General features: G+C 35.4%; 2 protein-coding genes across 2 annotated transcripts; both read left to right on the top strand.

The window, feature by feature from the left end:
- Window positions 1-4,872: 4,872 nt before the first annotated feature.
- Window positions 4,873-9,967, top strand: LOC113340808 (pre-mRNA-processing-splicing factor 8A-like). The gene is made up of 2 exons (XM_026585878.1): window positions 4,873-5,346; window positions 9,464-9,967. Exons 1-2 carry the CDS (start codon window positions 5,323-5,325, stop codon window positions 9,803-9,805), a joined length of 366 nt encoding a protein of 121 aa, XP_026441663.1. The 5' UTR covers window positions 4,873-5,322; the 3' UTR covers window positions 9,806-9,967.
- Window positions 9,968-11,108: 1,141 nt separating this feature from the next.
- LOC113341071 (1-aminocyclopropane-1-carboxylate oxidase homolog 1-like) lies at window positions 11,109-13,049 on the top strand. The gene is made up of 3 exons (XM_026586103.1): window positions 11,109-11,330; window positions 11,650-12,487; window positions 12,605-13,049. The coding sequence occupies exons 2-3, from the start codon at window positions 11,663-11,665 to the stop codon at window positions 12,845-12,847; spliced, it is 1,068 nt and encodes a 355-aa protein (XP_026441888.1). The 5' UTR covers window positions 11,109-11,330; window positions 11,650-11,662; the 3' UTR covers window positions 12,848-13,049.
- The last annotated feature ends 773 nt before the right edge of the window (window positions 13,050-13,822 follow it).

The following is a 13,822-nucleotide window of genomic DNA, read 5'->3' as shown; positions in this document are numbered from 1 at the left end:
AAATTCAAGTTAGTAAAGTTGAATAAGACTAACTTGAGATGATCTTGCTGGGTACAATAATAAAAAATAAGGAAAAAATCAAATAAGCAAAAGTTATTGATACTTAGCTCTTTTATAGTGGAAGTGATCGATTTGATAAAACGGACGAGCTCCCCAAATCTCCGCAACAGCAACAAAGCAAAACTTTGGAAAAACAGAGTGAGTCACGTGTTCAACACGTTGCCCTTAAGACATTAGCGTCCGGATACACTCAAGAGTGATGCTAAAGCCCTCACAGGACGGATATCTCCAGGATAAAACACCCTACTACACCTACTACTAGCATATGTAGTAGATGCTCAACTTGAGCTTGACAACTCCGAAAAACCCTTTAAGGAAAATCGTGAATGCATAAGAAAATAATATAAAATATTTTTCTTTGGGGTCCCTCTAAAATATAGAGTAACCCCTTTCCCATAGATTTTTACAAAAGTAGTGAATTTGTTTAATAATGGAATAATACAACCTAAAAAGATGAACTCCCCGATGTGGGACTAAAAGCTTATATAGTCTCTTAAAACAACTAAAAAGTGGAAACTCCACGGAGTGGGACTAATAAGGTTTTCATTCACAACAACAATAAATTATAATTTTTTATTAAAACTTTAAAATTCGTATTTTATTAATCGTTTTCCAACAATCCCCCACATGAATGAAAACTCAATAAAACACGAAAAACACAGATAAATCTTGGTAAATTAACAACCCAATCTCACGACCCGAACTGACTGGATAAACAGACAGATCGTGCATGTTGAAGTCATACTAGCCATTCCAACGTCATCTCCCTTACACAACAGTGTGTTAACCCCAAGGTCATACTATGGATTGCAAAAATCATATAATATAGAGAGCTTTCATCTTTAGTTCCTCACAAGTGAGACTAAAGGTTCCTTTCACTGAAGTGAAAAGGCATGGACTAGTGAACCCTTAGTGACCCTTAGGTCCTAAGTTCCAGTAATACCAAAACCATCAAAACGAAAATCACATAAAAAACGTAGGAAATACCATTTTAGGCAGAGGTGTCCATGAGGTCTTGAACCTTTGCTTAGTGAGATATTACCAGAATTACTTGCTAGAGACAGTGAACTATGTCTTAAACTGCTACCGTTTGATGTAATTCGCGATAACAACCACAGATGATATCTCCGAGGTTGCTGCCAAGCTCGTGCCGTTTTGTCCAATTTGGCCCTGGACATATCCTGTTTCTCAGAATGCTCTAGAGAATCAAAGCTCATATTCTCATAGGAAGCGGCCCCACTTCCTCATTCATATAGGTGAGTTTCCATAAAGAGTGTTACTGCTACACCCCACTTCAATCTTAAACTGAAACTATATAACTCATTAAGACTTCTTAAAAGTCATCTTTCACATGCAGTCACACTATCACGTCTACACCATAGGGAAGGGACAGAGAATGAAATTCTCTGATAGTGTTTACCTTTACCCACCACAAATTAGTTGTCTCATTCGAAACCTTGATCTTGGGATCTCCAGTCAGCAAGGTTGAGTATCCTTCATGGAAAGTTTAATTTATGAGCTTAAGCCCCATCCCCCTCGATGCATTTCTAACTATCTCTTTGGATAAACCTTTCGTCAAAGGTTGTGCGATATTCTCCTTGGACTTTATCCAATCAATGGAAATAACGCCGATTGAGATTAGTTATTTTTAGATTTAACTATTATAACTTGACTAACACAATGTATAGATATAGCTGGCACATGCCTATGCTAGAGAGGAATGTCTTCTAAAAAGCATCCTAGGCACTCGGCCCCCTCTCGTGCTTTATCTAACGCAATACTCTCAGATTCCATAATGAATTGAGCAATATATGTTTGTATGAAAATCTTCCAAAAACAAACCCTCTTGCTAGAGTGAAAACATATCCACTCGTAGACTTAGACTCCTCTGAGTCAACTATCCAGTTTGCATCACAAAGTCCCTCAAGGACAACAAGATACCTTTCGCAAATCGAACAAATGGTAATAAAGTATTTTAGGTACCATAATACTCTACTAAGTGCATCCCAATGATCTTGTTCTGGATTACAAGTATATATACTTAACTTACTCACAATATATGCAATGTCTGGACTCTTACAGTTCATTAAATTCATCAGACATCCTATAACTCTTGAGTATTCAAGTTAAGATACTCCATTACCCTTATTTTTCTCGAGTCTACAAGAAGAATCGTATGGAGTACACGCAGGATTTCAATCAGACTGATTGTATCTCATAAGCACAAATTCAACATAATGAGAATGACTAATACTATAAATGTTTGATTATCTTCTAATCCTCATCCCTAAGATTACATCAAAAGGGCCTCAGTCTTTCTAGTCAACGTTCTCATTCAGTGCATGCTTTTAGTGGAATAAATCACATCTATGTTTGTATCAAGTATAAGCATATCATCAACATACAAGCATACAATCACACAGGCATCCTTAATAAGTTACTTGTAAATACACTTGTAAGATTCATTAACTTAAATCCACTACACATTATCACATGATCATTATTTACGTGCTTATTTGAAAACCATACAAAGATTCGTTCAATTTATAAACTTTGTCTTCATAACCTTTCTCTAAAAAGTCCTCAGGTTGGTCTATGTAAATTTCTTTATCTAATTCACGGTCTTAGATAAGCTTTCTTAACATCCATCTGATGTATCTGCAAGTTGTTTATGGAAGCAATATCAATTAGCATCTCAACAGAAGTAATTCTCGTCACAAGTTAATAAGAATCAAGGAAATCTACACCTTCTTTTAGTTTATAGCCTTTAGCTACCAACTTAGCTTAATATTTTTCCAAAGTTCCATCTACCTATCATTTCCTCCTAAAGACTCATTTACATCCCATGGTCTTACTCCATGGAGGTAAACTAGCAAGCTCCCAAGTCTGGTTCCGACGGACTGAGTCCATTTCACTAAATGAAGCTTCTTACCAGAATGGGGTTTCAGTAGATATCAAGGCTTCTTTACAAGTCTGGGGCTCAGACTAAGCTAGGCATGTTATGAAGTCTGTTTCATAAGAAGTCTCAAGTCTAATTGTTTTACTTCTCTTAGGCTCAACATCCACTGCATCTTCCTTTAAAATAAGTTCTGACTATTTGAAAATAAATCTAGGGGATCAACAACACATCTCTAATGATGTACAAGTTTAGAATAAACATGTTCAAAGAACTCAGCATCCCTAGATTCCGTGATAATATTCACACCAAAGTCAGAAAAAATCATAATACACAACCAAAAATCTATATGTAGAAGTATATTCAGCATACCCTATATGAAGGCACAATCAACATTTTTGGTTTCAATCTAGTTCTTTTAGGAAGAGGAATTACAATCTTAGTCAAACACCCCCACAATTTGACGCATTCATAAGAAGGTCATCTACCTTTCCATAAATCATATGGAGTTTCATCTGATCCTTAAAAGGGTACTCTATTCAGGATATATTAGTTAAGAGGACTGCCTCCCCCCATAAGGCCGCAGGTAAACCTGAACTAATCAACACGCCAATTATCATCTCCTTAAGAATACAATTGTTATGTTCAAGGCTTCTAATTGGTTTCCAACTTCAAGTTTATACATCTTAAGGCTTCTAAGGCATCATCCTTATCCCTAAGCAAGTATACAAGATAGTACCTCGTACAATCATCTACGGAAATTATAAACCATCTTTTACCACAGTGGTTTTGGGTTGAACTCATGTCAACTAGGCCTAACTGAATTAATTCTAAAGGCTTAGAATTACTCTGAACATTTGTGTTAAAAGGTTTTATAGCATATTTTGATTCTTCACAGATTTCACTTTTGTGTTCAAAATCCAAACTAAATTTGGGTACGCAGCCTATGTTAGCCAGTTAAGCATTGACTTATAAGTTTACGGTTCCAAGTCTACCACGTAAAATAATCAATCACACAGAGAAAGCACAAGAATCAACTATGTTCACATCATCAGTTTTTCCGTTAAGCTTATATAGACCCAAAGTCCTATAACTCTTTCTTAAAAAATCATTGCCTAGTTACAACAAGTTTTCCAGATTCAATTAAGATCTTAAATCTTTTTTGCATCTAAAACAGAACAAGATACAAGATTCTCGTATATGCTCGGAACATGAAAACTTCATTCAATGTGAGAATATTACAGATATGAGCTTCTGCTCGACCTTTTCTTTTATGCAACCTCTATTGCAGATGAGTTACTCAAAAAGAGTTTCTCGACATCCCCTACCCTCTGATAGGAGGTGAACAGGTCTTTGTTTCAACAAACATTCTTGGTGGCTCCAGAGTCCACCTACTGGTCTCTCACATTGGTTATTAAAATAACTTCCGACATCATGCCACTGAACTCGTTCTAGTTTACGAAAATATAGAGCAACCCCTTTCCATAGATTTTAGAAAAGTAGTGAATTTGTTCAATAATGGAATAATACAGCCTAAAAAGATGAACTCCCCCCCGATTTGGGACTAAAAGCTTATATAGTCTCTTAAAATAACTAAAAAGTGTAAACTCCACGGTGTGGGACTAATAATTTTTTTCATTCACAAAAGAAAATAATAAATTATAATTTTTTATTAAAACTTTAAAATTCGTATTTTATTAATCGTTTTCCAACAATCCCCACATGGATGAAAACTCAATAAAACACGAAAACACAGATAGATCTTGGTAAATTAACAACCCAATCTCACGACCCGAACTGATTGAATAAACCGACAGATTGTGCATGTTGAAGTCATGCTAGCCATTCCAACGTCATCTCCCTCACTCTGTCTCAAGACTCTGTACTTAATTCAGTGTGTAAAATTGTTTTTTTTTTTTTTTTATCAATGAGATCTGTCTTTGCTTGTTCTTAATTTGTATTGTGTTTTGTTCTCTAAAACTGAAATCTTTTGAGATTACCTAACCTCCCTTAGCTAATTGAAAGTCATATTTAGATCAATTTATGGCTAGAGTCACTGATAACCTTTAAATTCTGTGATGAATGTGCAAGTTGCAACATTAGTCCTTTTTTTTTCAGTTTGTGTATAAAATCAGTATGAACACAACTACTGCAAGCTCTATTACCTTCATCAGATTGATGATTTTGACGATCAATTGGACTGCTTCAGATTACTAGATATAATTGCTCTTTATTCCTCCATTGATGAATGCTCTCCCAAATCCTCAATTCAGTTTCTCAGTCATGATGTGAGGTTTTTGTTTTTAGCTCTTGTTGAAATTGCTGGTAATTCTATTACAATAGACTGAGAGAGCAAATCCTCAATAATGATACTGCTGCTTAATGATCTGGTAAAAACCAATCTCTTGAATTATTCCTGTAATTTACATTACTCGTCAGTTCATAAGCACCGGTCACTATTGGAACTCTTTAACCTGCATTAATCAGATTAGTTTGCATTCTAGTTTTTTATTTAATTCCAAGATAAAATTTCCATGATTATTATTCTCACCATAGATCATTCAGTCATTTGTCTCATCAATCATGGACGTTTTATCTTTCTTTCGAGCAATCTAAAATCATGCCTCTGTTCAATTTCCTCATCATCAAATCTTAGATCCTGTTGGTCTTTCTGGAGGTTAGTTTTGATGTGGAAAGATGGTTTGCCATGTGACATTGTGTCTTCTGATAATAATATGATTCATGCTTTGATTCAGGATGACCGTAGCAAGCTTAAGAAAAAACAACATCGATATTTTGTTAGTGACTTGGGTCAGAGTAGAGACTGTGTAGTTATGGATCTGTCCCATGTTTTAGATCCAGAGTTAGTTGCATTGGAAATAGAGAATGTTCACAAGGAGACAATTCATCCAAGGAATAGTTAGAGGATGGATAGATCCTGTGCTGATATTCTTCTGTTTGCTGCCCATGGGTGGCCTGAATAGATCCCGTGCTGATATTCTTATGTTTGCTGCCCATCACTGGCCTATGCCAAAGCCTAGTCGGCTGGTCAAATTATGTATTTAGTTTGTGAAAAATACTAGAATCACCCAACTAAATGGGTTCTATATTTTCAAGCCCCACCAAATGGATTCATTACTATAAACTTCATAATTAAACTTTTTGATATTTCTAGGCCCAGAACTTTAGATTTCAGGGCTTGGTAATAAAGTTTAGGGTTTGGAAGAAATTAGTAATACCAAAAATACCCTTGACTATATATACCTAATAAAATAGGCTATGAGTTTCATTTCCAGATTCATTTCCTGTTTCACTTTCTCTCTCTCGGCAAAAGATCTCTCGGCAAAATTGTATCTGCATCTTCCTTTCACTAGATTTTCTCTTCATGATATTAAATCTTCCGAATTCGAATTGTTTCTTCACAAAATCGTTGCATTGAAGAACAACAAACAAGTGCGTTGATTTTTGATTCGCTGTATTGAAGACGAGAGGAAGAACAACACATATTTCCCAGAAAATCGTTGAATTGATTCAGTTGTTTTCAGATCTGACGAGAGGAAGACGCTGCATTGAAGAACAACAAATAGGTTTGTATCAATTTTTATTTTCTGTTTGTATAAAATAGGTTTGATTCACTAGTTTTTTCTGATCTATTTTTTAATTTCGATTTTCTACTGATTATCGTTTTTTTTTGCTTGGATTTTGCTGAGTCTGAGAAGAGGAAGAAAACAGGTTGGAATAGAGAAATCAACATAGTGTGTTTTCGATCTAGTCTTGAATTCCATTGATTTCGATTTTTATGATTTGGATCTTTCTTATTTTGTTTTTATATTTTTTGATTTGGTTGATACTGAGAACAAGAAGAGAAATAATATTGTTTCAGAAGAAGGAAAACAACAAATCTAGGTACGAATTTTATTTGGCTTGATTTCAAAACTTTTTTCATTTTTTTTTCGATTATTTGTTGTTCTTGCATGTCCGATCCGAGAATTTTTTGTGAATTTGATGTTTATATTTTGTTGATACTGAGAGGAGGATGAAGAAACAGTTTTGTTTCAGAAGGACAACTTCAAATTGATGTAGACATGCTGTTTTTTGTTACAGTATGTGTAACTTGAGGTTACACATATGTATCTTGTTGTATTTTTAGCATGAAATTTGTATTTTTCTGTTGTTTTTTGTGAATTTGTTGTGAGTTTTTTATTTGATACTGAGAAGAGGATGAAGAAACAATGTTGTTTCAGAAGAACAACTTCAAATTGATGATGTAGACATGCTGTTTTTTTATAAAGTATGTGTAACATAAGGTTACACATGTATATCATGTTGTATATTTAGCATGGAATTTGTATATATATCTTTTTGTTGTTTTTGTTTTTTGTGAATTTCTTGTGAGTTTTTGTTTGATACTGAGAAGAGGATGAAGAAACAATGTTGTTGCAGAAGAACAACTTCAAATTGATGATGTAGACATGCTGTTTTTTGTTATACAGTATGTGGAACATATGTATCATGTTGTATCTTTAGCATGGAATTTGTATTTTTCTGTTGTTTTTTGTTTTTTGTGAATTGTTGTGAATTTTTTGTTTGACCAAATGAAGTTTCAGAAAAATAAGGTTCTTAATGACTCTATACATTTTTTACGTGTATGTATGGATTGCAGGGAGTGGTGGAGTTGATATTGATACCACAAAAGTGGTTAAGCAGATGAGGATGGTGTTGTCGAGTGAGCTTCAGGTAAACATGACTCATAAAATTTGATTGTGATTTTCACATTTCTAGGTATCCATATATGTTGGCATATGGATGTCTAACTGCTAGTTATCTGAAACCTGTAACTAGCAGGATGTGTAACTGCTAGTTACACATCCTAGGATATAAAGTTTATGTTCTATATTTGCAGGTTCTTATGAAAAGGTATATCATGAATATTGGAATGACTAGATAACATTGGTTGTAAGTTGCTTTATGGCCATCTTGTTCTTAGTAAAGGGCCATCATTCAGTTTGGATGATGATCTAGCAGTAACTAGCAGGATGTGTTACTAGCAGTTACACATCCTGGGATATAAAGTTTATGTTCTATATATTGAAGGTTCTTATGAAAAGGGATATCATAAGAAACTAAGTGGATGCGTAACTTCTAGTTACACAAGCTATATAGATAAGATAATTGTTGCTTACCTTCTAGGTACACAAACTAAGTGGATGCGTAAATTCTAATTACACAAGCTAAATAGATGTGTAATTTCTAGTTACACATGCTAATTAGATGTGTGATTTCGAGCTACACATGCTAATTAGATGTGTAACTTTTACTTACACATACTGATTTTGGGTACACATACTAATATGAATGTGTAACTCCTAATTACACATGTTATATGCATGTGTAACTCTCAGTTACATAATTCAGATGCATGTGTAACTGCAAGCTACACTAGTCAGATGCTTGTGAAACTGAATATACATTGTTGTATGCACTGTTCATTTTAATATTATAAATACTGATTGCTTGTTGTTATATTTAAGGTTTCAGATAATTTCATAAAAGCTAATTGCTTAAACGTGGTAATGGTCTCGCAGGAACTGGAGTTGACGCTGAATACACAAGTCAGATGCATGTGTAACTCTCAATTACACTAGATAGACACATATGTAACTCTCAATTACACTAGATAGATGAATGTGTATCTCCTAGCTACACTAGCCAGATGAATGTGTATCTCCTAGTTACACATGTTATATGCATGTGTAACTCTCAGTTACACAATTCAGATGCATGTGTAACCGCTAGCTACACTAGTCAGATGCTTGTGAAACTGAAATATACATTGTTTTATGTACTGTTCATTTTAATCGTATAAATACTGATTGCTTGTTGTTATATTTCAGGTTTTAGATAACTTCATAAAAGCTAATTGCTTAAACGTGGTAATGGTCTCGCTGGAACTGGAGTTGACACTGAATACACAAGTCAGATGCATGTGTAACTCTCAGTTACACTAGATAGACACATATGTAACTCTCAATTACACTAAACAGATGCGTGTGTAACTTCTAGTTACACATGCTAAGAAATTATTGTAAATGAATATTAAAGTAATAACTTTTTTTTTGTGTTTTTTTTTTATGTCTATTTATTTGCATATATATACAAGTGTAACTTTGCATTACACATATCATAAGGATGTGTAACTTCTGGTTACACATGCCATATGCATGTGTAACTTCTGTTTACACCTTCGCACTGTATTTTAATAATTTCGGGCCTAGATTTAATAATTTTGGGCCTAGATTTAAATTTTATTCAATTATGGGCTTGACAATATGCATAAGGGTATCAAGGTCTTTTAAAAACTCGGGGCCTAGATTTAAACTTTTTTTAATTAAGGGCCTCATATTATGGGTTATCCATGGGTTGGGCCTGAGCCTAATTTCCCCATTTAGTTTTTGATCTCAGTGTTTATACTTCATGGCCTAACAAACATATGTGGTATCTGTATAGGTCATCCATATAAGTGTGGGGGCAGGTCAGAAACATCTTTGGCATGCTGGGCAAGCGGAAAACTGCATCTCAAGAGCTGCTCTTGTGCGGTCCTTGCCAGTTGAGGAGCATCCGAAGCAGATTATTGTCACTCGTAAAGGAATGCTCGACTCTATGGAGGTCCACTTGCTTGATTTCCCCAATGTAGTTATCAAAGGCAGTGAGTCGCTGCTGCCGCTCCAGGCTTGCTTGAAGATTGAGAAATTAGGTGATTTAATTCTGAAGGCTACTGAGCCACAAATGCTTCAGTTTTCATGTTCAACAGGTGACATTTCCCTAGAGATAATTCCATTTTCTGTATAACAGCTGGAGAATGGGGTATCAAAATGAGTAACTCTCTCCGTCGGAATGTCCTTGAGTGAAGTATCAAAATGAGTTTGTGATCAAAATTATTCTCTTATGAAAAGAAGATCTACCTTTGTTGTTTTTAATATAATATCTAGATCAATTGTTTTGTGATGAAAATCAGTATGAGCACAGCCTACTGCAAGCTAAATCCACATGACGGTCTTGGCGAGATTACATTGCTAATCTTTTTTCCATTTCATAACCTCTCTTGCCTTCTATATCTGAGCAGAAATTAACTGTATTCACTAGAGACAATCTTATAAAAATTGGTATCAAAGAAACACAAACGTTATTGGAATCAAACATCATTCCATCTTTTGCAACAATATCTCTAACTGATAATCTGTGCAAGAGTTACAAGAAACCCAATACCAATAAACACAGCAATTTTTCAAGCCATATGAAGCAAGAAGAATAACTTCATCAATACAGGACCACAGAAAAATCGGATACTAACTAATAGGAGTGACACCTGCTTTGATTACCCATGAAAAACTCCTCCCTGTACCCCCTTCTATTTCTTCCCATCACGAAATCATCAACTATTGATCCTGCTTGAACACCCATAAAGAATTTACCGATACATGCATCATTATTTTCAGAAACGAAACTTCCAAATGATACTCTGGAACCTTTTTTTTTTTAGTGCAACTGTTGTTTGTACCCCACTGGATTCTCCTGAAACAAGCTCGATTGCAGCAACTCCTTCTGGAACTTCATAGTCTTTTGCTTGTAGTGATGTATTTCACTACTGCCCATTGGTTTAACGGCGACCGAGTTGAATTTGATTCTGCGTCAATTAGAACGCCACCAAAGGAATTGTTGGGAATTGCTGGCCCGACTTCGAACCCGCCATTCACCACCAGGTTTTTCTTTTTCTTTTGGTGATTCCTTTCCCGTTTTCGTATATCCATATCAGTACTCGTTGTCTGTGTCCAAATTAGAACTGATTAAAAACGTAACACACCGCCAACAAGAATTTATTTATTCATTCGGAAAATGGGAATTCATTAAAGAAAAAAAGGCAAACAGTAAATTATGAAGTAGTTTAGGGAGTTCAACAAAGGGTTTGCTCCGTGTGCGGAGCTAGCACACGACAAAGGTCAACGACCCCGTAGGTAGATCGGTCAATTAAGGTTGAGATGGTTATATTCCAGCTTCATTACATGCCAAAACCACATGAGTTTTACATGCCAATACAAGCATGACATCTGGAATAGAGTGTGTGACCCATATTCATGCACGCCATAATTTATGAATTTTCCAGTTTTGATCACCACAACTACTCTCCTTCTTCACTTCACACAACAATTATGGAAAAGATTGAACTAACTCAGTTTGAAAGTGGGTCGCGATTGGAAGCTCTCATTTTGTAGAATATTTGCAGTTCGTGAGCTCTATCTCCTTCCTTCCATATCTTCCAAATTTCAAATTTTTGATAAAGAAGACCCAAAACCTGCCACAGATCCATTGTTGACAAGTAAGTTTAGTAAACTCTCCATTGTTTCTACTTCTTTATTGAAATGTAAACACATTTAGGGTTCATAATGTTAAATTCCCAAGTGATTCAACATTGGAGGAGTATAAATTATGATGCTTTTGGAGTTGTATTTCGATTCCTTGTTATAATTTTGCCAATATAGTAGCACCTAGTGGTTTGATTGTCTTGTTCTGGTAGCAATTTCCACCGGAGCTCTAAGAAAATTTGTTTAGACTGGCCTAGTAAATTATTCTACATCTGGTAATTATCGGTTGTTTTGCTTGATACTTGTTTTGTTGCTAATACAAGTCACTCATAGGAATTTCGTCAAAATGGAAGTTTTGCCCTATGATCGTAACAAAGAGTTTAAGACTTTCGATGATGCGAAAGCTGGTGTTAAAGGACTGGTTGATGCTGGAATTGAAAAGGTTCCACAAATGTTTATCAGGACACTTGATGAGCTAGCACAAGATTTACCTGTTCATGATGAGGGGGTTGAGATTCCATTGATAGACATAAGTTGCATGGATAGCCGACGTGAAGATATTGTCGATGAAATTAGGCGTGCATCAATGACTTGGGGGTTCTTTCAATTGTCAAATCACGGAATCCCTCTCACCGTGACCAAGGAAATGATACAAAGTGTTCATAAATTTCATGAACAAGATATGGAAGTCAAGAAACAATTCTACACCAAAGACCAGGGTAAAAAATTTCAATGTAACATGTTTCTTGACTTTTACAAAGGAAAATCTGCTGATTGGAGGGATACCTTTCGATGTTTATTTCGAAGTCCTGAACCTGTCAATCCCCACGAATTGCCAGACATTTGCAGGGATATTATGCTCGCGTACGGGAAGTATATCATCGATCTTGGAGATGCTCTTACTGAGTTATTTTCAGAGGCTCTAGGGCTAAGAAAGAACCATCTCAAAGGCATGGACTGCAACCAGGATTTGACCATTAATGGTAATTATTATCCAGCATGCCCTGAACCTGAAGTGACCTTAGGTGCAAAGAAGCATGCAGACCCAACTTTTTTTACCATTCTCCTCCAAGATCATATCGGTGGACTGCAAGTTCGTCACCAGAATTATTGGGTTAATGTGAAGCCTATCCCAGGTGCTTTAATAGTAAACATTGGTGATTTCTTCCAGGTAATTCTTTTTCTTTTCCAACTGTGCATGATTACTCATCATTTACAAGAACTGCTAAGTTTGAGTTGACACGAATCATATGAAAACATTGTTTTGTTTCTTCTTTCTTTTGAGCAGTTTGTCAGTAATGACAAGTTTAAGAGTGTGGAGCATCGCGTACTTGCTAACCCGATCAAACCAAGAGTGTCAGTTCCATGTTTCTTCAAACCAAATAGCACCAAGTTGTATGGTCCTATCAATGATTTAATCTCTGAAGAAAATCCGCGTGTATACAGAGATGCTACATTTACAGAGTATTTCCTTCATTTCCGTTCCATAGGGGTTGGTGGTGAATCTGCCTTGAACTATTTCAAGGTGTGAAGCTACAGCAGCGTCAGCCCAAGATGCAGTAGTTAAACAGCATGAGGGAATCTGACTAGTGAGGGTATTTTCTTATGATAAGGAAAGGGTATTTGCTTTCGAATTAATCTAAATTGTAATGCACCTTAAGGTCCATCTGTATTACTATACAATCCATTTAACCTTGCCCCAAAAATATATGCACAATGAAAATTTGACAAAATTTGGCAGTGCGATTTTACTCAGTTGCAGTTTAACAATGTGCCTAGTGTCAGATATAAATGGCTGCCCAAATATACAATGTGTGTGAAGATAACCGAATCCATCCTCCTTCACTATATGGAGGATGTCCCTTTTCATCTTCTTCCTGCTTTCCTCTATCTTTCCACAGACCTAAGACCCAATCTTTCTTGGGAAAAAAACGGTTTAGTCCAAAAACGCATCAAAAAGTACAGATTAGTCCATCCCGAATTAACTAGGTACAATTTAGTCCAAAAGTCATTTAAAATAACGAAAATACACGTATAACCTTCCTCCTTTACAATTTAGTCCAAAAATTTACTATTCAGTCCAAGGTGACTCATGATGATGTCAGCAATTTTAAATAATATAAAGAAAATTTAAAAACGATTTATCTTTCGAACCGTTTGTCCAAAATTCACAAACTTTATATATTCAGAAAGTTCTTTATGAGAGCTAGAAAAAGAGTACTCATATGAGTATATAATTTTCATTTTTTATAAATCTTACTTTACACTAGTTGTATACAAAACATATACACTACAAAAGTCCAGAAAATCCAAAGACAAGACAAGGAGCACCAGCTTGTACACCGCATACAACTTGAATCGTCCACCTAAACACCACTAACAAGCATGCTATTAAAATCTAACACATAACAAGTACGTAAACACATAGCGCTATTAAAATTAGAAAATCCAGAAAATCTTCCATCTACAAAACCTTCCCATTGTTCTTCTCCACTTTCTTGAGCAC

Source organism: Papaver somniferum, unplaced genomic scaffold (assembly GCF_003573695.1).
Source record: "Papaver somniferum cultivar HN1 unplaced genomic scaffold, ASM357369v1 unplaced-scaffold_24, whole genome shotgun sequence".
NCBI lineage: Eukaryota > Viridiplantae > Streptophyta > Magnoliopsida > Ranunculales > Papaveraceae > Papaver > Papaver somniferum.
Note: the sequence above shows the minus strand (reverse complement) of the source record. Positions and strands in the feature narration are given on the sequence as shown.